Source organism: Halichoerus grypus, chromosome 5 (assembly GCF_964656455.1).
Source record: "Halichoerus grypus chromosome 5, mHalGry1.hap1.1, whole genome shotgun sequence".
Lineage (NCBI taxonomy): Eukaryota > Metazoa > Chordata > Mammalia > Carnivora > Phocidae > Halichoerus > Halichoerus grypus.
The window spans coordinates 152,304,720-152,330,459 of record NC_135716.1 but is presented as its reverse complement, the minus strand read 5'-3'; the positions used below and the strand labels follow the sequence as shown (position 1 = coordinate 152,330,459).

The 25,740-nt window shown below is 39.5% G+C and overlaps 1 protein-coding gene across 1 annotated transcript in view; it reads right to left on the bottom strand.

The window, feature by feature from the left end:
• The window catches only part of GPBP1L1 (GC-rich promoter binding protein 1 like 1), a 60,450-nt gene that overhangs the window by 6,881 nt on the left and 27,829 nt on the right, over window positions 1–25,740 (bottom strand). The window contains exons 4-7 of the mRNA XM_036068604.2: window positions 23,921–24,050; window positions 22,886–23,172; window positions 7,393–7,465; window positions 5,969–6,162 (exon numbers count right to left, since the gene is read on the bottom strand). Coding sequence (XP_035924497.1) covers window positions 5,969–6,162; window positions 7,393–7,465; window positions 22,886–23,172; window positions 23,921–24,050 — 684 coding nt within the window. The remainder of the gene's footprint in view (window positions 1–5,968; window positions 6,163–7,392; window positions 7,466–22,885; window positions 23,173–23,920; window positions 24,051–25,740) is intronic.

The window sequence follows — 25,740 nt, the reverse complement described above, 5'->3', positions numbered from 1 at the left end:
AGAGAGACAACGACCCAACTGGAATGGAGATTAATTTATTTCTTGCACTGATGCAAATCTAAAGATGGCTGCTTATGTAAGGCTCATTATCAAAGATGATAGTTCCCCAGTAGCTTCCGCAGAGTTGTAGCCGGTTATCAGATGCTTTGTCTTTCTTTTAACATTGGCACCTCAGGACACTCCAACACTTGGGTTTTTGCCATTGTAGTATGGAAAGTTTACCAGTGTTACATGCAACAGGATACCTGTATCTCTGCCCAACTTTATTCCAATTTAACCTTAATTTTCAGTAACTCAAGCACTATGCTATATAGCTGGTTGCTCACTGGAGAAAACCTATGCCCCATGCCTAATTTTATACATACAAATCCATCGAAGTGAACCACATATCAACCATGGGTTTTTAAAAAATGTCCTCTCCTTTCCTTCAAACTCCAAATCAATCCCAACTCTCTCCATTTCAAATGATCTTGCCTTCTCATACTGGACTGAGAAGTCAGAAGTCACTAGATCCAAACTTTCCCCAATTCTCTCCTTTTGCACCTCAAGTTCAATAGCTTCCTAACCCCCTTTTACCATTCTGTATCTGTTCATTCTCTTTCCTTTCAGAATTTATCAATTATTTCTTCCTTTCTTCTAATAAGTTCTTCCCCTTTATCTACAAACATGCTAAGCCATCTTACTGAAGCTAGGGAAAAAAGCCCAAACATTTATTTTCCTTTATACCATCATCCTCTTATTGCCAAACTTTTCTGCATAAGTTCAGTATCTGCTGTCTTATACTTGCTCATTATTACTTACTATCAATTCTCTGCAATACTCATCTCTATCCCTATTTTCAATAAATAACCAAAAATCTTGTCATCACATTATATTCCAAGGCCAGCTCTTAATTTAAAAAAAAAATCTGGGGTGCCTGGGTGGCTCAGTCGGTTGAGCATCTGCCTTCGGCTCAGGTCATGATCCCAGGGTCCTGGGATTGAGTCCAGCATCGGGCTCCCTGCTCAGCAGGGAGTCTGCTTTTCCCTCTGACCCTCCCCCTTCTCATGTTCTCTCTCTGAAATAAATAAAATCTTAAAAAAAAAATCTGTTTTTGGAGAATCAGAGATTGCTATTACCCATCTTTTCGAACTTGCCCTCTTTTCCTTTCTGGATTTCCTTCAGTGGATGCAGGCATTCTTCAGAGCTCTAGCCTCAGTGTTCTGTTATAATCTATCTGTTTCTCCATTAACGTCATCAGAAAAACCAATTATTTTGTAAATGCTTAATCATTTAAATTGCTGAAACCATGTAGAAAATATGTAAAACTGTATCTCTACCCCTAACCTCTGAGTTTTTATAAAGACCTCCATGAATGGGAGTGCCTGGGCGGCTCAGTTGGTTAAACGTCTGCCTTTGGCTCAGGTCATGTTCCCAGGGTCCTGGGTCCCTGCTGCTTAGTGAGGAGCCTGCTTCTCTCTCCCTCTCTGCTGCTCCCCCCTGCTTGTGCTCTCTCACTCTCACTGCTCTTAAATAAAATCTTAAAAAAAAAAAAAAAAAAGAGAGAGACACCTCCTTGACTGGACTGGCTTAACTAATACTTCCCCCCACCAATTCCCAATTACCAGCCATACTTAATCATTTGTCTTTTCCCAAACATGGCATGTTTTTCCTTCCATTTTTTTTTTTTTTGTAACAATGGTTCCTCTGCCTGGAAAGCCCCATCTACTTGCTCCCTAACAAACTCCTACTCGTTTTTTTTGTTTGTTTGTTTCTTTTTAAGTAATCCCTATGTCATGTGGCTTGAACTTACGACCCCAAGATCAAGAGTCACATGCACCATGGACTGAGCCAGCCAGGCGCCCTGAACTCCTACTGTTTCTATTTATTTATTTATTTTTTAGATCTTTTCATTTACTTATTTGAGAGAGAGCGGGAGGGAGAACACACGTGGAGAAAGGGCAGAGCGAGAGGGAGCAGATTCCCCACTGAGCAGGGAGCCCGACGTGGGACTCGATCACAGGACCCTGAGATCACGACCTGAGCCAAAGGCAGACGCTCAACTGACTGAGCCACCCAGGCGCCCCTCCTGTTTTTAAACTACTATTTACTGACTACTTAAGATGTGCCACTATTATATTCCAAGTACTTTTACACCTTTAATTTCATTCTTTTACCACAACTATGTGACAGATATAAATAGCTCCAATTAATTTTTATGGTAACAAGTTTAGCAAAATTAAGTAACTTGCTGAAAATCATAGTCTGACTCTAAAACCTGAATTCTCAACTTCCTCCTTCCTTTTTAATCCTTCAGGATAGGAGGCAGTTTGAAGTACCGGAAAGAGCTCTGGACTGAAGTCAGACAAACCTGGTTTAAGAGTCCTGACTCCATCACTTTATTAGTTATGCAACCTTATATTACATAATTTCCTGCGTCCTAGGATTAGAAGAGTAAATGTTATAGAATATATGTAAAAGGCCTAATGAAGGTCTTGGAACATAGGAGGATGTCAACAAATGGCCATTCTTTCCTTTTCCACTTCAAAACCCAGTTCAAATATGACCTTATACTATAAAGAATCTGAGGACCCTCTCCATGCAGAGGAGAACATTTATTTTTTCTATCTGTCCCTCTACTAGATAACAAACTCTTTAAGATTATTTTGTACCTCTAGTGACACAGTTTTTAGATACTCACTTGTAATAACCGTTGAATGCCTAGAGAAAATGACTGGATAAATCCCAGTCATCTCACCTCTTCCTTCCTCTAATATCTCACATTTCACACATGCAGAACCACTCTCATCAACTTTTCCTGAAAACTGATCTTTCTCTCTTCTTAACTCCAGTGAATGGCTCCATAGTTATCTGTTTCCCAGAGAAGAATGTGCGGTGTCCTATTTCCTTCTCACTGTGTGCCTTCACCACCTCCATTCTCTGCCCACTTTCATCATCCCTGTTCAGGCTTCATTACCTTCTGCAAGGACATTCACATTTTCATTCTATCTTCGACTTAGGTTAGTCCTACATAACAGAGCTAAACTAATCTTAAGCTCTGTGTCCTGACTTTTGTACTTGCCACTTCTTCACCCTCAAAAGCTTTCTTAGGTGTCTGAGGACATACTGTTTTAACTCATTTTTATATTCTCTATGGTTTAACAGAATGCTTGCAGACATTTCAAATGAAGTAACACTTATAAAACTTCTTAAGGAATGGAACAAAGTGTGTTGATAATAATAGCTGTAATTTATTAGCACTTACTATATGCCAGTTTTAAATACCTCATAAAATCTCATTTACACCTCACAAAAACCTTAAAAGATAGGTACTACTATTCCATTTTATAGATGATAAAACTGAGACTTAGAACTTAAGAAATTTGTCCACGGTCGTATCACAAAGAAGGTGCGAAGTGGACTCTACTCCAAAGCCTTGCTGTTAATTTCCATGCTATACTGTTTCCTAGATAGTAGTTGCTCTCTTGACTTAAATTCACATTCCTTCCCTTCTACATCAGACAAACAAGTATCCTAAACCCTTTCAAAGAAAATTCCACTTGTCAATCAGTTTTATTCCTACTCATTTCTTCCTAGGTCACGATTCTTTAATGACCTCTTTCAAGTATATTAAAAGGGCTTCTTCCTACAGATTTCCTCCAACCTTTCACTTAACTTTACCACCACCTATATTCTATTTCCTTTCACTATCAAGTCTCAAAATTGCTACTACCTCCACTTCCACCCACATAATTCCAGAATCCCCTGAAATCTTGTTTCATCCCTACACCACTCTCCTAAAACCTCAACTCAAAGGTGACCTAAACCTTTCCAACTGCTAAGGTCAAAACCCTTTTTTCATTTATTTTCCTCAACTTGTCAGCAGCAATTGTCAAGTGTTGACAACCCCAGTTGCTAACTTAAACTCACCTACCCAGATTTTTGTGATATTATACTATTTTTTTGATGTCTGAATTACAGTTTCTTAGTCCTATTGACTATATCTGTATTTTCCTAATATTTATAAATTATTAAATATTCCTCCACATTTTATTTTCTCATTCTTTACTCTTCCACTCTTTTTCCTTAGAGATCTTACCTACCCTGAAAGCTTCATTTGTTACCACTAGGATAAGGACCCCTAGTCTGGATATTTCCCTAGTGCTCCCAGGAGTAATTAAAATGATCATTCACCATCCCTCAAATATTGCCAGTGTTTTTCGGTTTCAGAATTTGTATTTAACCACCACTTCTCTTAATGATGTGCAATACTCTCCAGACTTTTTTCTGCCTATCCAAATCTGGACCCTCCTCCAAAGATCAGTTCAAATGACAAGTTTTCAGCAAAATTTTCCTTGATGGTCATAATCTGAACACTAGTGTTTAATTCATTTAGTTATTCTAAGTCTGTCTAGAATTTGATATTAGCATCTGTTACTATTTTATTTCACACACATCACATGAGCTTTCATGTTGTTATATCTTATTATCCCAATTAGACTTTCAGCTCATGGATAGTCATGACTAATGTTGTACTTACCTGTATTGCTCAGAACGACCAAACACAGTGCTTACACACAGAGGAAAATGAATAAAGGCTCACTGGTTTTCCTCTCAATAATGAAGTAAAAAAAAAAAAACATTTTTTTTTTAAAGATTTCATTTATTTATTTGACAGAGAGAGATAGCGAGAGCAGGAACACAAGCAGGGGGAGTGGGAGAGGGAGAAGCAGGCTTCCCGCGGAGCAGGGAGCCCGATACAGGATCCTGCGATCATGACCCAAGCCAAAGGCAGACGCTTAATGACTGAGCCACCCAGCGCCCCACGAAGTAAATTCTAATTACTTCTGTATAGTGGCTAGAATTCATTAAAGCAATTATTATGTGCTTTTGTGAGGGTGCTAGGGATACGAATATGAAAAGGATCTGAAGGCTGCCCTTAAGGAGATTACAAGTGAGGAAATAAAGAAATGTAATTAATTGTTATAGATATTGTCATAAGAGACAAGAGTGCTATTCAAACAGAGATATAAAGATTAATAAGATCTTAAGATATGTGTGATAGAAAAGGATTCCTAGAACGGACGACGTGAATTTGAAGGATGAGTAATTTTCCAGGTAAGCGAAAGAAGGGGTAGTAAAATATAAAAGATGGATTAGGCTCAGGCTATAAAGAATTATACATGCCACTGCTAAGAAGTTCGGACACTGTATTGTAAGATCAGGGTTGGTAAGGAACACTCATGGGCCAGAAGCCTGTTTCTATATGGCCCCTGAGCTAATAATACACTTTTTACATTTTTCAAGCATTGTAAAACAAAGAGCAGAAAGAAAGGAAGAAAAGAAAAGAAAGGTAAATGTAACAAAAACCTTGTGTCATAGGTGACCAGCAAAGCCTAAAATATTTATTATCTGACTTTTTATAGAAGAAATTTACCAAAACCTGCTATAGATGGTTTGGGACTGCTAAAGTGATTGAGGAAAGGATGTCATACATTCAAATTGTTTTAGGATGATCATTCTGGCAGTTTTGTGCAAGATGAATATAGGGAGATGAGGAAATAAAAGGGTGCATTACAATAGTACATGGGAGGTAACAAGGGCATAGGACATCATAGAGGGAATAAGTAACAGGGAATTTATAATTGTTTGGTACAGGGGAATGAGTGATGAGGAGGAGGAGGAAAGAAGAAGCCAATCTAGATAATCAGCCAAGTGATCAGATGGATGTTGATGCTATTAACGGAAACAGCAAATCAGAAGAAGCAAGTTTATGAGATGAAGCTAATGAGTATGAGGAAGCCTACTAAAAATCCAATTAGCAGAAGTAGAGAGTTTGGAGACAGAGTAAAATACTACACATATATTAGGTACTAAATGAGTATCTGGTGAATGGTTCAATGGGAAAAAATAAATTTACTAAATTTTTTCCTGATTTATTCCCAAACCTCTGCTATGTAAGGTTCTTACACTTGATTCCAAATTATACCTTGGAAGGAGGTGGCGCAGGCTTAGGAACCAGGTTCTTATAGACACTTGGAACCATGGATGATGATTTGTTCCCATTTGCATGGTGAGATCCTGGTGAGGTGAATGCAGCGGAGAAGGCAGCAGAAGGATCTTCTTTGGAAACTTTTTTGATGACTAGCATTTTGGAGGGCTGCTTGGCACTAGGTGGGTTTTCTGTGAAATACAATAGTGAAGAGACAAAAGAATGTCAAATATTGGTTAATACGAAGCAGTTTATATGAAGTCCTCACTTTCAAAAAAGAGCTGACAGGTGACACTGAGGAACAAACATTTCTTGGTGTGCACTTAACAGTTATTCTCAAAAATAACACTATTTGGGAATTATAGGGAAAAGGCTGCATATGAAGCTGAATTCATAAATCAACCAGGAAGCCTAAAGGTGTTAGTAGTCCTTCAGGGGCATAACTTGTCTAGTATATGGTGTGATCACTCAGGCACACACCAATCAAGAATATATACAAGTATGGCAGTTCCTGTCAGCATGGGAGTGGAAATAGATGTGGAAATCAGGGAAAGGAGGCTACCCTGGGACCTTCTGATGAGGCAAAGTGGAGCAAAGCCTTACACTACTAACAAAGGGGAAACGGTACAACAAGCACCTTTAATCCTATAATTCAAGATCCAAAACCAGTATTTAGATATATTAAAGCCTTTCCAATAAGATGACTAACTACTGAATTAACGTAGGGACTAGGAGAGTCTCATTTGTAAATGCCAACGATTCCAAAACTACAGATCAGGTTTTAAGAAATACACTGATTTGTCTCTTAATTTTTTTATAAGGCTAGTTATTCCCAACATGTACACATAATTGTGTGTATTTATGTTTTCACCTTGCCCTCTACACAACAAGCAACATTCATAACTGCCAAACCTGCCCCCCAATACCCTTAAACAAAAAAATCCTCAACAACTGGAACCTGGTTGAACAAAATCGTCTACAGGATGTGGTATTATACAGCCTTTCAAAGAACACTTTAGAAGACTACTAATATGAAAGAATGCTTAGAAAATACTATTACATTTGCCTACCAAATATTTAAGAGACAATTATAACACAAAAAATTCACTTTGTTATAAATGAATTAGTGATGTTAATTAAACATTACTTCTCATAAGCTTTAGATAATTCTCCCTTTGCTTAAAATCTGCTTTCAAATTCAGGGCTTTACAAGCTCTCCATTATCTGTATTATGACTCCATTACCATTACATTTCAGTGGTATTTTGGGTGGACACAGTAAGAGATAATAGGTGTTAGTTACCATATGCAAATGGATGAGATGAGAAAAAAAGAAACAAAAAAAAGAGATAAAGAATTTTTGCTCCTCTCCATGCTAAGAAAAATTTAAAGTTGTGCCTTTAAAATGGCAAATCTACCTACCCCACACTCCAGAAGGGGTCCCAATAGGTCTGCATGGCTGATTCTGTTTGCCAGCTTCTGGATTCAAAGAAGGCTAGGAAAAAATGGATATTAATGGTTGATAAAGAAAGCTAATCATTTTGGCACTTTTCACAAAGTAGTCATCACCATGGAACCTATCTGATAATTATGTATCAGCAGCACATATTTAACGCTGTATTCAGAATCAACAAGTAAGCAGAAAATATTGAACTGCTAAATCAATAGATCTTATATTAATCTTAGGCTCTCTTGGGTTCCATTCCCTTTAACATAAGAGGATTAAAAAAAATTTTTTTTTTTAAATAAATAGACTAAATGTGCAAGTTCGCATCTTCCGATAGGGTATGTACGCCAAGTAAGGAGGCACGGGAAACTGAATGGACAAGAATGTAGATCACTTTTCTCAGATTTAAGGACAATCTGGTCAGTGAAATGTGTAGTATGCGTAGCTTTTCTAAGACTGCTTTAGGGCAGAGGCAGACCATGTGCCAGGGACTGTGCTAGGAATACAAAGGCAATTAAGATAATTAAGAGGCCCTGTGCCCACAAGGGTCACAGTCTCACTACAAAGATACATACTTGTAGACAAATAAGCACAGTAAAAAGTTATAGGGTCTACGATGAAAATTTATATTATGGAAGAAGGAACAGTCAATTCCACTTGAAAGAGAAGTGCTATCAGAAAAGGTTTCATTAGAGGTTCGATGACTAAGAAGAATCCTTAAAGATGAATTCCAAAGCTGGAAAACGCGTGATTCCAAGAACAGAATGCTCAATGAACACCCAGACAGGAAAGCACGAAAAAGAATAGAATATTCAGAGATCTGCAAATAGTTCAGAATGATTAGTACTAGGGAAGGAGGGGACCTTTCTGTGGTCAAAGAGATGTCTAGCAAAGTAGGCAAGAGCCAGATTTTTTAGGGAGACTAAATTTTATTCTGTAGGTATTGAAGATCCATTTCTCATGCAGTAAACATAATCCATAATCATTAAGTTTATAACAGTCTGGTGCAGCTTGAAGGATGTATCTGAGAGGCTTAATCATCAACTAGGAGACCATTAGAGGAGACCAATTCCACAGTTCAGGAGAATAATGAAGGTAACAGGAATAGAGAAAGAGATGAGGGGTAGGATGGAAAAGTGTTAAGAGCAATAAACTGGACTTAACAACTAGAGGTGTGGTATGACACTGGTATCCAAGCCCAAATTTTACAATATGGTAACAGAGTAGGAAAATGGCTTTTCAGCACAATTACCCATAGAACATTAAACAAACAACAGAAAGATGCCCAGACTCCATTACGGAGCTTCTGAATCAAAATGTCTAGGGATGGGCCCCAGCAGGTATGTATTTTCAATCCATCAAGGTGAGAACCACAAGCATGGAACAAGCACAGATACATACTGAAGAACCAACTCACCATATAAATGGAAAAATTAGTGACAAAATATGAAGGACAGATAAATACACTCCTCTGGATGGAAAAGTATAGGTAGAGGGAGTCCCCATGGATAAAAGCTGTATTGTCTTGTTGTAACAGGCTTGTGTTCTTAGTCACATTCTATTCAGGGTTTTCAGAGATACTGCCCCTGTTTATATGGTATCTTTTATTTCTTTCCACTGATTTTTAAAAATAGTAAAATATAATACAGATAAAAAAACTACATAAAACAAATGGGCAAAAGTTCTTGTAATCACCACTCAGTTCACTCAGTTTAAGCCAACAGAACATTACCTGCCAAACCAGAAACATTTTATTTTTTATTTTTTTAAAGATTTTATTTATTTATGTGACAGAGAGAGACACAGCGAGAGAGAGAACACAAGCAGGGAGAATGGGAGAGGGAGAAGCAGGCTTCCCGCCGAGCAGGGAGCCCGATGTGGGGCTCGATCCCAGGAGCCTGGGATCATGACCTGAACCGAAGGCAGACGCTTAACGACTGAGCCACCTAGGTGCCCCCCAGAAACATTTTATAAGCTTCATTCAAAAAAAAACAAATAAAAAAACAACAAAAACTCAAACAACGAACCTAAAAATAACCATTATCCTCAATTATGGTGATCACCTCTTTGCTTTTCTTTTACCACCCAAGTGTATAGCCCTCAAAATGGTAGTTTTGTCTCCAAAAAAACATCTAACTCTCTTAACATACAGGTTACTTTACTTTTTTTTAATTAATTAATTAATTAGACAGAGAGAGAGAGAGAGAGAGAGAGAGACAGCGAGAGAGGGAACACGAGCAGGGGGAGTGGGAGAGGGAGAAGCAGGCTTCCCGCGGAGACATAAATGCTCATGGCCTAAAACTATTAACTCACTAAAAGATGCAAAATGATGATCCTCCAGTTTTATCATTCCTTCTCTATTAGCTAGTACACTTCCATAAAAAGGAACTTCCTCTATTTGGTGACTTAGTGGTACAATTCATAGGGAAAGGTAGACTACATGCGTGTTTCTAGGGTGAGGTATCTCTGTGAACTCATATTTAATCAGTTAATATCTTTAACTGATGCATGAAACATCTGTATTTGGCCAGTGGGAACGTCTTCAATTTGGCTTCTGAATCCTTCTGCTACAACCGTAGTAGTCTCTAATTACTTCTTTGCTATGTAGTATGACAAAATATTCGAAGCTTATCTTACAAATATCCTGTCCAGAAACGGTATTTCAAGACCACAATCTGGGCAGTAGGGATGCCAATTGCTAAGGGGTTGGTCACTGTTCTTAGGTCTTTTCAGTGGACAGAATCTGCAAATATATATTTATTTTCAAAAATAAAATGTATCATTACCTCTTATTGATATTTCTAACTCATACTGAGAAACTTGAGTTTTTACCAGGCATCTTATATCTATAATTCCTTTTTTTTTTTTTTTTTTTTAATTTGACAGAGAGAGAGAGAGAGAGCAAGAGCAGGAACACAAGCAGGGGGAGTGGGAGAGGGAGAAGCAGGCTTCCCGCCGAGCAGGGAGCCTGATGCGGGGCTTGATCCCAGGATCCTGGGATCATAACCTGAGCCGAAGGCAGACGCTTAACGACTGAGCCACCCAGGTGCCCCTATACTTCCTTTTTTCTATGCCAAGAATCCTGATATTCAAGGATAAAGGTACAGAATATCATATTCAATCACTTTATCCCATATTGCATACAACAGTATCAGAGTAACAATAACAACATTACACCACCAATATGACTAATAAAATGTTATTTTTTACAGGCTCTCCCCATTCTCCCATTAAGAAGTTATGCTTTTTCTAGACTGTCAGAGCCCATAGCTATTACATGCTGAACTCTCTTTTTAACTCTTTTAGTTCTACAGTTAACCATATATTTAGTATTTACCACCCTTCCTTTATATTTTTCTGGTTAGTTTCACTGTCTGAAGCTTCTAGTCTAGTACTTCCCTCAGGAAAAGTCTTGGGAACAATATTCCAAGTCCTTACACATTGGTATTTTTGATATTTATTTATTTATTTATTTTATTTATTTATTTGACAGAGAGAGACACAACAAGAGAGGGAACACAAGAAGGGGGAGTGGGAGAGGGAGAAGCAGGCTTCCCACTGAGCAGGGAGCCCGATGCGGGGCTCGATCGCAGGACCCTGGGATCATGACTTGAGCCGAAGGCAGACGCTTAACGACTGAGCCACCCAGGCGTCCCTGACATTTATTTTTTAGAAGATTTATTTATTCATTTCTAGAGAGAAAGAGAGCCTGAGTGGGGGGGAGGGGCAGAGGAAGAGGGAGAGAATCTCAAGTGGACTCCCCGCTGAGCGCGGAGCCCAATGGGGGGCTTGATCTCACAACCCCGAGATCATTACCTGAGCTGGAATCAAAAGATGCCAGTCCAGGGCGCCTGGGTGGCTCAGTGGTTGAGCATCTGCCTTCGGCTCAGGTCATGATCCCAGGCTCCTGGGGTCGAGCCCCACATTGGGCTCCCTGCTCCGCAGGAAGCCTGCTCCTCCCTCTCCCACTCCCCCTGCTTGTGTTCCCTCTCTCGCTCTGTCAAATAAATAAATAGAATCTTGGAAAAAAAAGAGTTGGCAACCCAACTGACTGAGCCACCCAATTAAAAATTTTTTTATTATTATGTTAATCACCATACATCATTACTTTCTGATGTAATGTTCCATGATTCATTGTTTGTGCACAACACCCAGTGCTCCATGCAGAACGTGCCCTCTTTAATACCCATCACCAGGCTAATCTATCCTCCCACCCCCCTCCCCTCTAAAACCCTCAGTTTGTTTTTCAGAGTCCATTGTCTCTCATGGTTTGTCCTCCCCTCCGATTTCCCCCCTTCTTCTTCTTCTTTTTTTTTTTTAACATATATCGCATTATTTGTCTCAGAGGTACAGATCTATGATTCAACAGTCTTCCACAATTCACAGCGCTCACCATAGTACATACCTTCCCCAGTGTCTATTGCCCAGCCACCTCATCCCTCCCACCCCACCCCCCACTCCAGCAACCCTCAGTTTGTTTCCTGAGATTAAGAATTCCTCGTATCAGTGAGGTCATATGATACATGTCTTTCTCTGATTGACCTACTTCGCTCAGCGTAACACCCTCCAGTTCCATCCATGTCGTTGCAAATGTAAGCCACCCAATTTTATAACTGAAGGGTGATATGGGTATAAAATCTTTGGCTAACATTCTGAGTACTGTAATTGTTATTCCATTGACTTCTATTATAAAACTTTGTCAAAGTCTTATTTCTTTCTCTTATAGTCACTGGGACTTGATGCTCAAAGGGTATTCTTTTTTCACTTGAGTCTATGCTTTTATTATTTTTAAAAATAATGATGCATTAAAAAAATTAAGTGAACTCTACTCCCAATGTGGGGCTTGAACTCACGACCCTGAGACCAAGAGTCATGATCCAGCCATGAACCCCTCAATTCTAACTTAAAAAAAAAAAAATTTGAGAGAGAGAGGAAGAGAACACACACACACACAAGGTAGAGAGGGGTATGGGGAGAGGGAAAGAGAGAATCCCAAGCAGACTCCCCCACTGAATGCAGAGCCTCACTTGGGGCTTGATCCCACAACCCTGAGATCATGACCTAAGAGGAAACCAAGAGTCAGTCACTTAACTGACTTTGCCTCCCTGAACTCTTTTAATCTGTTTCTTCCTCACTTAAAAATTTCCTCTTCTGGGGTACCTGGGTGGCTCAACTGGTTAAGCATATGACTCTTGATTTTGGCTCAGGTCATCAAGATCTCAGGGTTATGGGATCGAACCCCACATTGGGCTCTACACTCAGCACAGAGTCTGCTTGTCCCTCTCCCTCTGTTTCCCCCACCCCTCTTCATTCTAATAAATAAAATTAAAAAAAATTTTTTTGGTCCTCTTCTAATTCTTGAAAAACACTGATTATTCTCTTGTGTTTTTTTTTTTTTTTTTTTAAGGTTTTATTTATTTGACAGAGAGAGTGAGAGAGCACAAGCAGGGGGAGCAGTAGAAGGAGAGGGAGAAGCAGGCCTCCCGCTGAGCAAGGAGCCCGATGCGGGGCTCGATCCCAGGACCCTGGGATCATGACTTGAGCCAAAGGCAGGCGCTTAACCATCTGAGCTACCCAGGCGCCCCTCTCTTGAGTTCTTTCTTGTTTAGTCTCCCTTTTTCTCTAATTTTTAATTACTCCTTTCCTGATTTCTAGCACCTTGAGTTTTTCTGGTTTAGGTGGTTCTTATGCCGTTTTCCTGGTATCACTTACTTTTTTAGAGAAGATTTGAGAGAGAGAGAGAGAGAGAGAGAGCCCGCGCGAGCGCCTAAGCAGGGGGAGCAGCAGGCAGACGGAGAAGCAGGCTCCCTGCCGAGCAAGGAGCCCAATGCGGGACTCAATCCCAGGACCCTGGGATCATGACCTGAGCTGAAGGCAGACGCTTAACCAACTGAGCCACCCAGGTGCCCCTTAGTATCATTTAAACTTTAAAGTAGTAACACTGTAGTAATAAATTTTAAAATGGTTCTTATCTGTTTTGTGGACATACTGTACAGGTGTACTTTGCACTGTCTGTGAGGATGTTATTCTGTTCCTTATTCTCTTGATCCTTTATGTTCATTTACATATGATTAGTTTTTGTGAATGTGGGTCAAGACAGCTTTTCTGACATCAAGCTTTAGAGCGCTCTCTTCTGTTGTTTTCATAGACTGTTCAAAAATATGGTGGCTTAGTTTCTTTCATGCCCTGGATGTCATCCCTATCTTCCTCCCTCCCTTTTATCTGAACCTTCTCTTTCCTTTGTCTCTATTGTTTCCACCTCCACAACTCAATCTGGATCCTATTTCCAATTGTTTTGTGTTCAGTGAGGAGCTACGTTCTAGAAGGGCAATATATTGGCTGGTTAATATAAACAATGATAGTACTCAGTGCTATTTATCAACTTATTGCTTTTTAGTTCCAAAGTCATCCTTTCTGCCTGCTCTGTGTAAATGTGTCTGGGCACTTAAAATTTTTTCCTTGGCAGCTGGCAAGTTAACTTTTTTGTCAGTAGAGAGCAAGAAAAAGATTTCTGCCTCCTGTTCCAATGTGCTTACTCAGCAGGCTCCTGCAGCCCATTCCTGCTAAGCCAGGTTCTAAAGTGCAAGTGAGCTTTGACTTGAGTGGTTTTGTAGCAGAGTGATATCTGAACAGCTCTACCAGGTACTCAAGAGGGCAGATTTTCAGCACGTTCCCTGGGAAGCACCCGAGCAACTGTTCTGTCATTCAGTGAGCCACCACTAAGCCCTTTCTAACAAGGTCTGGTGGTGAGGGGGCAAGAGGGAGACTCTTCCTTGGGCACCCTATCTTAGCCCTAGGGTTACTGGCTGTCCCTTATATAGCCAACTGCTCATTACCCCAATTCTGTACTTTCCCTGTACAAATTATCGTGTGGTTTCTCTCTTGATTGATCCAGCCAGACCCTTCATACAGCATTCCAGAACTTCCGTATTGACTGACTAGTTTTGTAAAACAACTCCTACTAATTTCTAGCTGTTCTCAAACATACCCTCTAAGCTATCTAAAAGGAACTGTTGGCTCTTTTGGGACTGCCAGATGTCCTGTTGCCTCCTTCAATTTCTCCTCCACAAATGCTATCACTACCCAGGTATTACAGTTTTTGGTAGTTTGTCCCTACGTTATGACACCTCACTTTATTTTGTTGTAAATAACGTCCATGGATTTCTTTTTCTTTTTTTGGTTCTTTAATACCAGTTGCTCTGTGCTCTCTTTTTTTTAAACAAATATTTTTTTAAAGTAGGCTCCACACCCTGTGGTAGAGCCCAATGCAGGGCTCGAACTCACGACCCTGAGATCAAGACCTGAGCTGAAATCAAGAGTTGAAAGCTTAACCAACTGAGGCACCCAGGTGCCCCCTCTCTGTTTTTTCTTATTATTTTGAAGTAATTTCATTATTTTTTTTTTAAAAGATTTTATTCATTTGAGAGAGACAGAGAGAGTACAAGCAAGGGGAGAGGCAGAGGGAGAGGGAGAAGCAGACTCCCCGCTGAGCAGGGAGCCCAATGCAGGGCTTGATCCCAGGACCTAGAGATCATGACCTGAGCCGAAGGCAGATGCTTAACCATCTGAGCCACCCAGGCGCCCCAGAAATTATTTTATTCTTACAACAAAGTTGCAAAAAACCCCCACTTTCTGGGGTACCTGGGTGGCTCAGTCAGTTAAGTGTCTACCTTCGGCTCAGGTCATGGTCCCAGAGTTCTGGGATGGAGTCCTGCATCAGGCTCCCTGCTTAGCGGGGAGCCTACTTCTCCCTCTCCCTCTGCGCCTCCCCCTACTTGTGCTCTCTCACTCTGTCAAATAAATAAATAAAATCTTTAAAAAAAATGAAGTTTCTGTACATCCTGCACAGATGTCTAGATTCTCATGTCAACATTTTACACCATTTGCTCCAACATTCTCTCTAAATATATTTTTTCCTGAACCATTTGCAACCTAAACCATTCATCCTTAAATACCTAGTTCTGTATTTCTTTAAAAACTCATTCTTAACATAATCACAGTGCAACTGTAAAAATCAGGCAATTAACATCAATAAATACTACTATCTAATCTGTAACACTTATTCAAACTGTAACACTGATTAGTTTTATAGCAAAACAAAAATTTTGAAATGTACACTGTTTTCCCCTCATCCAGTCTCCAAAGGATTGCATTCTGCCCGTTTTTTTTTTTTTTTTTTTTTTTTGAGTAGGCTCCACGCCCAATGTGGGGCTTGAACTCACTCACGATCCTGAGGTCAAGAATCCCACTAACTGAGCCAATGAGGTGTTCCTCTCAGGCTTCCTTCAGTTGTCTTATCTCTTTAGATTTCTTTAATCTGGAACTTTTTCTTTCATGACAACATTTTTATTTTTATTTTTTAAAGATTTTATTTATTTGAGAGAAAGAGAAGAAGGGGGAGAGGCAGAGGGAGAGGGAGAAGCAGACTCCCCACAGAGCTGGGAGCCCTACGCCGGGCTCAATCCCAGGACCTGGAGGTAATGACCTGAGCTGAAGGCAGACGCTTAACCATCTGAGCCACCCAGGCGCCCCCCATGACAACATTTTTAAAGAGTAGAGGCTAGTTCTTTTGTAGAATCTTTTATAATTCTTTATAGTAGGAACTTCAACTTGAGTTTGTGTGATATTTTCTCATGGGTAGATTCAGGCTATGCATTGCCGGAAGGAATTTAGAGAGGTGAGGTTGCATCCTCAGTGCATCACATCAGGATGTTTATTTTATCAATTTCCACCATGACTGGTGATGTTAACCTATTTTTTGATAAAATAAAATTTACATACAATGATATGCACATACCAAGTATACCATTCCATGAGTTTTGAAAAATGTTTATAACTCAACCTCTCTAAAAACAAAAATTATCTACTGCAACCAGAAAGTTCCCTCATGTCCTTTCCCAGACAAGCCCCACTCCACATAGGCAAGCACTGCTCTTTCTTTCCCACCATAGATTATTTGCCTATTCTAGGATAGCACATAAACAAAATCAGACAGTATGTACCATTTTGCATAAGGCTTCCCTAAAATTCACTGTGTTGTTTTATTAGTCACTCCTTTTTATTAATGAATTTATGTAGTCCATTTCATTATACCCACAAGTTTTCTGTTCTTGTGTCAAAAGACATTTAAACTGTTTCCAGTTTGGGGCTTTTATGAATAAAATTATAATAAATGCCCATATACCTTTGTTTCTCTTGAGTAAATATCTAGAAGTGCTGGGTCACAGGACATGTTTATGTTTAGTTTTACAAAAATTTGCCACACCTTTTCTGAAAACGGTTGTACTACTTCATGCTCCTACAATATATGAGAGTTCCAAATGCTCGAAAATGTCACCAAATTTAGTGTTTTCAGACTTACAAATTTTAGCCATTCTGGTGAATGGGTAGCAGTATCTCATAATCTGAATTTCCACATTTCCCTTGTGACTAATGACACTGATCTTTTCTTTTTTCATGTGACTATTGGCCATTTGTGTAACTTCCATTGTGAAGAATCTGTTCAAATCTTGCTCATTTTTTAAAATATTGAGTTGTCGGGAGTGCCTGGGTGGCTCAGTCGGTTAAGCGGCTGCCTTCGGCTCAGGTCATGATCCCAGGATCCTGGGATCGAGTCCCTCATCGGGCTCCCTGCTCAGTGGGGAGCCTGCTTCTCCCTCTCCCTCTGCCTGCCTCTCTGCCTACTTGTGCTATCTCTCTGCCAAATAAATAAATAAAATCTTAAAAAAAGAAAAAATACTGAGTTGTCGGGGTACCTGACTGGCTCAGTTGGAAGAGCATGCAACTTGATCTCAGGGTTGTTTGAGCCCCACACTGGGTGTAGAAATTACTTAAATAAACTTTAAGATTTATTTTTATTTAGAGAAAATGTGTGTGCGGGAGCCCAGGGGTGGGGTGGGGGTGGTGAGGCCCAGAGGGAGAGGGAGAGACAGTTCAAAACAGACTCCTCACTCAGCGTGGAGCCCAACGCGGGGCTCGATCTCATGACCCTGAGATCACAACCCAAGCTGGAACCAAGAGTCCCATGCTCAACCGACTGTGCCACCCAGGCACCCTAAATAAATAAACTTAAAAAAGAAAGAAAGAAAGAAAGAGGGGTGCCTGGTGGCACAGTTGGTTAAGCGTCTGACTCTTGATTTCTGCTCAGGTCCTAATCTCAGGGATGTGAGATCCAGACCCCAAGTTGCAATAGCTCGGCACTGGGTGTGGAGCCTGCTTAAGATTCTGTCTCTTGCTCTCCCTCTGCACACCCCTCACTCGCTTCTCTCTCTCAAAAAGAAAGAAATGAAAAAATGTATTCAGTTGTTTTTTTATTATTGAGTTCTAGGAGTTATTTATATTATGGATACAAGTCCCTTTTCATATATATGCTTTATATAGATATATACATACATACATATATATATTTTAAAGATTTTACTCATGGGGCGCCTGGGTGGCTCAGTCATTAAGTGTCTACCTTCGGCTCAGGTCATGGTCCCGGGGTCCTGGGATCGAGCCCCGCATCGGGCTCCCTGCTCTGGGGGAAGCCTGCTTCTCCCTCTCCCACTCCCCCTGCTTGTGTTCCCTCTCTCGCTGTCTCTCTGTCAAATAAATAAATAAAATCTTAAAAAAAAAAAGATTTTATTTATTTATTTGAGAGCGAGAGAGAGCATGGGCATGAGCAGAGGGGAGAAGCAGGGGGAGAGGGAGAAGCAGACTCCCCACTGACCAAGGAGTCCGATGCGGGGCTCGATCCCAGGACCCTGGGATCATGACCTGCGTCGAAGGCAGACGCTTAACTGACTGAGCCACCCAGGTGCCCCTTACATATATGCTTTATAAACATTTTCACTATTTTCTTTGAGTCTGTGAGATAAGCAGATATTTTAAATTTTGATGAAATCCAATTTATCAATGTCTTCCTGTAAGGTTATTGCTGTGTCCAAAGAAATCTTTTTCTACCCTCTAAGCCATAAAGACATTCCCCCAAATTTTCTTCTAGAAGCTTTATAGTTTTAGGCCTTACATTTGGGTATATAATTCCTCTCAAATTCATTTTTTTTTTTTTGTATGCTATGAGGTAGCATTCTCTCTCTATATACGTATACGCAGTTATTCTAGTACCATTTGTTAAAAACACATTTCTCTATTGGTCTGCTTTAGTATCTTTTGAAAATCAAATGACTATATAAATGTAGGTTTATTTCTGAGCTCTCTATTCTGCTCCACTATTAGTCTATCCTTATAATAATATAACACCTTGATTATTATAGCTTTGTACTAAGTCTTCAAGTTAGGTAGTATTAGTCCTCCAACTCTGTTCTTTTTCAAGATCACTTTGGGTATTCTACGGTCTTTGTATTTCAATAAAAATTTTAGAATAACCTAGTCCATTTCTATAAGAACACATGCTGGTTGGTGTTGTGCAGAATCTATAGAACTGATGTCCTAACCATGCTGAGTCTTCTAATTCAAAGCCTCCAATTCATAATTACATCTTTTATTTAGATTTTTAATTTCTCTTGGCAACATTTTATGGATCAGTATAGAGGTCTTTCACATCTTTGGTTAAATTTATTCCTAAACATTTTATTCCCAAGCAGTTTTTTTTTTTTAAGATTTTATTTATTTATTTGACAGAGAGACACAGCCAGAGAAGGAACATAAGCTGGGGGAGTGGGAGAGGGAGAAGCAGGGTTCCTACGGAGCAGGGAGCCCGATGTGGGGCTCAATCCCAGGACCCTGGGATCATGACCTGAGCCAAAGGCAGCCGCTTAACTGACTGAGCCACCCAGGCGCCCCTATTCCTAAGCTAAGTTTTAAAAGGTTTTTTGGCTTTACTAAAAGCATTTTATAAAACTTCATTTCCCAATTGCTTACTGCTGGCACCTAAAAATACAACTGAATTTTTAAAAAGTAAATTCTACACCCAATGTGGGGCTTGAACTCATGACCCTGAGATAAGACTCACATGCTCTACCAACTGAGCCAGATAGATGCCCCCAGTTAATTTCAACCTAGGTGATCTTTACCCTTTACTGTAACATTGCAAGGTAGACATTACTATCAATGTAAAAATTAGGATTGTTTAACTTGTCCAAGGTAACTATAAGACTGTTTATTACAGGGGCGCCTGGGTGGCTCAGTTGGTTGGGCGACTGCCTTCGGCTCAGGTCATGATCCTGGAGTCCCAGGATCGAGTCCCGCATCGGGCTGCCTGCTCGGCGGGGAGTCTGCTTCTCCCTCGGGCCCTCCCTCCTCTCATGCTCTATCTCATTCTCTCAAATAAATAAATAAAATCTTTTTTTTTTAAAAAAAGACTGTTTATTACATCAAACTAATACCATTTTAAAACAAAAAATAACTTTCTAATTATACACTGTATAGAAAAAATATATAGAAAATTCACTGTAAACAATTTGTCCCCAAAACACCTTGATTTTGCTATTTTTTGGTTAACTACTCTTTCTTCACATACCCCTTTCTTCTTTTTTTTTTTTAAAGATTTTTTATTTATTTATTTGAGAGAGAGAATGAGAGAGAGCAAGCACATGAGAGGGGGGAGGGTCAGAGGGAGAAGCAGACTCCCTGCCGAGCAGGGAGCCCGATGCGGGACTCGATCCAGGGACTCCAGGATCATGACCTGAGCTGAAGGCAGTCGCTTAACCAACTGAGCCACCCAGGCGCCCTCACATACCCCTTTCTTCTTCAACCAACTATTTCCCAGCCTCCTTACTGCTATTTCCACAGGTTCTAGCCCCCTCTCTGAATATATCACTCTCCTTAGGTGATTCTTACCTGTCCACCAACCTCAACTATCATCTTTATTTCCGTGTGCACGTCTCTAGATCTCACCCATCTTTTGGATATGAAGAATTCGTTATTTTCTCCCTCCAGTTATACTCCTGTTTTTCCTTTTCAAATTAATTACTTATTATTCATCAATTTGCTTTAAATCAAAATAGAAATTTTTGACTCTTCCTTTTCTAGTTACCTCAGTTCCAATCCTTTAGATTTGTCCTCCAAACCACGATCTTTTACAACCTAAATGTCTGTCAACAGGAAAATGGATAAATGATTCCAGTATATTCACACAATAGAATATTATATAATAGTGAAAAAGATTTAAAGCAAGGTTTCTCAATCATGGTAATCCTGCCATTGGGGGCTAGGTAATTTCTTTGTTATGGGGCTGTCCTGTGCATTGTACAATGTTTAGCAACACCCCTGATCTCCAGATATTAGATGTCAACAGCACTATCTCCAGCTGTGACAACCAGAACTTCTCTAGATATTGCCAAATGTGTGGGGGGGCTAAATTTGCTCCTGGTTGAGAACCACTGGTCTATAGCCATATGTATCAAATACAGATAAATCTCAAAAAACAATTTTAAGCAAATAAAAGAGAACTATAATATTATCCATATAAACATCAAAATCAAGGAAAATGATATATTATAGATTGTTTATGCATACATATATGTAGTAAAAGTTTACCAAAAGCATGATAAAGCACTGAAGTCAAGATGGCGATTACCTCTGGGGGAAGTGAAGAGAGTAGGATTAGGGAAGCTTTAATTTGATGATGTGCATACTTGACCATTTTTCTCCTTTCATGTACGTACATTTATGGACATAAATATTTTAAAGATATTTTAAAACATAAATGCAGTATTAATTTGCCCTAATTGACCTGGTTCAGGTTTGACTGACAGCAAACTTTTACTTAAATCACTCAGCAGGCATAGATAGTGCTACTTTCACATTTTTCTTTCTGTTGTTGATTTATTTCCCACTGGGAATGCCAGAGAACTGAAAATGGGCCTTCTTATCAAATTCTGCCAATCAGTAGTATAGAACCTATTCAAAAGGTACTCTTAAAAAAAAAAAAAAAGCAACTTCCACTTCACCCCACACTACTTCTTGTTTGCACAATCTCTTTTTTACCAAAGCACATAAGAAACCAAAACTAATAAAGAGACCCAAATAAATTTTACTATATGCTCAGCTGGCTGGTCACAATGCAAAATACACTTTTAGATAAATATTCATATCATATATAAATTATCATTACAGTGGGTTAATTTACTTAGGTGGAATAAAATACAAAAAGAAACTCCTAGGAATACAATTAAACTTTTTTGTTGTTGCTGGTTTGATCGAGGATTTTAACCAAGTTCCCGAAGCGTGATGAGCAACAGAGATTTTGTTAATTATTCCCACCGGTCTTTCTTAAATGTGCTAAGTTTATTGAATAAATAATTAAAGTTATAATTTAGTGTCATAGTAAATTCTGGACCACTGGATATTTAGAACATTCTGGACAATATTCAGTATGTCGGGGCAGTATAAACCTTTCTTTCCACTACCAAAGTTTTGAAGGATAGGTGCTTGGGGGTTAGGAATTCACATTAAAAAATAACATTTAAAGGGCGCCTGGGTGGCTCAGTTGTTAAGCGTCTGGCTTCGGCTCAGGTCATGGTCCCGGGGTCCTGAGATCGAGCCCCTCATCAGGCTCCCTGCTCGGCGGGGAGCCTGCTTCTCCCTCTCCCACTCCCCCTGCTTGTGTTCCCTCTCTAGCTGTGTCTCTCTCTGTCAAATAAATAAAATCTTAAAAAAAAAAAACAAAAACATTTAAAGGATCCCAGAACAGGAGAAGAGGAGCTGACACCTAAATTTGACTCTTATACAGTTGGCTTCATTAATATATTAAAATGGCCGTCACAGAAATGATTGGCTAATTTAATGCGCTACTTTTAAAACTAACTAGAGCTGCACTAGTAGCCACTAGCTATATGTAGTTGTTGAGCACTCAGACAGTGGCTAATTTATACTGAGATTATGCTACAAACAAATCTAGAATACACAAAGGATCTTGAAGATCTAGTACCAAAAATAATGCAAACTAATAATTTAAAGATATCAATTACCTATTAAAATGATAGTAACTTGGATATGTTTGTTAAATACAGTAAACTTTTTTTAAGGTGAACTAAAAACTCTACTTTAGGTTGAGAGGGCAAAAGGCATATAATTCAATACACAACGGCAAAGTTTTACTTAACTTAAATACTCCCAACTGCATATTTATAACATCACAATTATTTTATGTAAGAGGAAAAAATCAAGAGAAAAAACCTCTTATGATAGTTGGAGAAAGACAATTCAACATACAAGACCACATTTTTACGTAATTTGAATATCAAATTTTGAATGTTGAACCTTATAAAACTTAAAGGAAATTAAGAATTTTTTTAGAAGTTTCAAAAGCATAAAGATGAAAAACATGAAGATTTGCTGAAAGTTACATAGGAATTCTGGTCATTATCTTCATACTAATCAACTTTTCCCTCTAAAAACAATAAAAATCTAAACTTAGGGACTTCCTTTTTAGTAATTTCTTCAAACCTCTCCTTATTAACAAGGTCTTCTATTTACGGCATTATTCGTTAGGTTTTAACCACACATTTAAACCTTCATACTTACAAAGTCTTCCTCCTCAAACTGTAATTTTTCCACCTTGTCTTCTTTCTTTTCTTCCCTAATCTCCGTAGGTGGCTTTTCTTGAAAGGCACAGCCTTTCCGTGAGTGGAAGCTGCCATTCCAGTGGCGATGGTTCCCTGTGCCACCCCCACTACGCTGGCTCATGCCATCATGACCTCGGGAAGAGCCATGCCAACCAGATAGGTTCCCTGTGATTCCAGCATATGCTCCCTTAGAGACACCAGAGTCCACAGAATCGTGGCGGAACAGGGAGGGCTGGTGCCAGGAATCTAGGATAGTAAGGACAAGTAACACATTAGATTTTTGCTTCCTGATCTGATTTACAGTACTACCAAAAGCCCTTCAGGGGACCTTTTAAAATAAAAGACTTAAGTCCACAAAATTATCTTTTTCTTTTAATGTAATTTCTAGATGAGATCTTCAACTGAATAAATGACACATGAGAACACAAGGATGTGGGGCGCCTGGGTGGCTCAGTCGTTAAGCGTCTGCCTTCGGCTCAGGTCATGATCCCAGGGTCCTGGGATCAAGTCCCACATCGGGCTCCTTGCTCAGCGGGGAGCCTGCTTCTCCCTCTGCCGCTCCCTGACACTCTGCCTACTTGTGATTCCTCTCTCTCTCTCTCTGTGTCAAATAAATAAATAAAATCTTTTAAAAAAAAAAAAGAACACAAGGATGTTGGAAAGCCAACGTAACTGAATAATGACAACTGGAAGATTTAACTGAGAAGCGTGTTTAAAAAACAGCTATCTGGGGCGCCTGGGTGGCTCAGTTGGTTAAGCGACTGCCTTTGGCTCAGGTCATGACCCTGCAGTCGGGCTCCCTGCTCAGCAGGGAGTCTGCTTCTCCCTCTGACCCTATCCACTCTCATGCTCTCTCTCTCAAATAAATAAATAAAATCTAAAACAAAAACAAAAACAAACAACAGCATATCAAGATTATGGACATGCACCCCCTATGTGGGCTTGTCCTAACTGAGTAGCTTAAATATACTCATGGAAGTTGGGCATGGCTTACCTCCTGTAGTTCGAAGAGGTCCATTGTTAAAAAAGCCATCAGAAGAATTATGTCGACGACGGCTTACTCCAAATCTACGATCTCCTCGGGGTAGGTGCTCTCCGTGTTTTTCGAATGTGGCTGTAGGTGACTAAGATGATCAAGTATAGAGAAGCAAACCAATTAAGAAGGTATCAATCTCAGTGTCTTAGGTTTTGCATCAGCCTTTTAGAAAACAAGTAATAAGAAGAAACCCCCACAATGAGCATATGGGCCATAATAAGGGTATTATAGGCCTTTAAGTTAGAGAAGTCCTAGGTTACATATTCAGACAAAGATTGGGCACGTTCAGGGTGGTATGGTCGTAGACCTAGGTTACATATTCACTCATTAACTCATTTTCTGCGTCCCAGAAGGGGGGAAAAGGGAGCTACTTTAATTATTTGCATGAGAGAGGGTGGAAAAAAAACCCGTCGATATCCATTAAAATGAGTCCTCAAACTTTACACTTAAAGATATTAAGTTAACCTTGTAATAGGAAAGGAAAAGCAAGATGCCTACTTAAAAAAATTCTAAACAGCTTTATTACTTCTATAAATTATTCTGGAACTGGGGAGAAAGAAATGGTTTAAATACCAAAACACCTTGGTCATTAACAACTACACGGTTTTTATAGTTTTATAAAAAAACTTCTTTTTTTTTTAATTATGTTAGTCACCATACAATACATCATTAGTTTTTGATGTAGTGATCCACGATCCATTGTTTTCGTATAACACCCAGTGCTCCATGCAGTACGTGCCCTCCTTAATACCCATCACCGGGCTAACCAATCCCCCCTCCCCCCTCCCCTCTAAAACCCTGTTTGTTTCTCAGGTCCATAGTCTCTCATGGTTCATCTCTCCCTCCAATTCCCCCCGCCCATTTTTCCTTTCCTTCTTAATGTCCTCCATGTTATTCCTTATGTTCCACAAATAAGTGAAACCATATGATAATTGACTTTCTCTGCTTGACTTATTTCACTTAGCATAATCTCCTCCAGTCCCATCCATGTTGATGTAAAAGCTGGGTATTCATCTTTCCTGAAGGCTGAGTAATATTCCATTGTATATATGGACCACATCTTCTTTATCCATAAAAAACTTATTTCTAAACATTACTTAATATTCATAACAGTACTATAATTTGGCATCAGCTTCATTTTACTCATTTACACATGAGGAAAGAGGTCAGGGAGAATTAAGTCTTGTTATACAATGAAAAGGAAGCAGTTTGAAAAACACAGTTATAGATGAACTTTCATTCCCCTCCCTATTCCAAATAATTTTATTCTAAAACATTCTTTTTTTTTTTTTTAAGATTTTATTTATTTGACAGAGAGAGAGACAGTGAGAGAGGGAACACAAGCAGGGGGAGTGGGAGGGAGAAGCAGGCTTCCTGCGGAGCAGGGAGCCCGATGCGGGGCTCGATCCCAGGACCCTGGGATCATGACCTGAGCCGAAGGCAGACGCCTAACGACTGAGCCACTGAGGCGCCCCTCCAGGACATTCTTTTATTAAATTATTTTATTTTATTATTTTTTAGAGCATTCTTTAGTTTCAAATGAGAGACCAAAGTCTAAAATAAAAGGCTGTAAAAAATATGGATATATCTGACAAAGGGGTAGAGGAAAACTACAGGTTGGGGCATAGACATCTTTACATCTATTTTCTTAGTTTTATAGTTTTTAGCTCTTTAATTTAGGTTATGATCCACTTCAGGTTTATTTGTGTGTGATATGAAGTAAAGGCTGAAGTCAAGGTTCTCACTCCCCCCCCCACACGTATATATACATTATATAT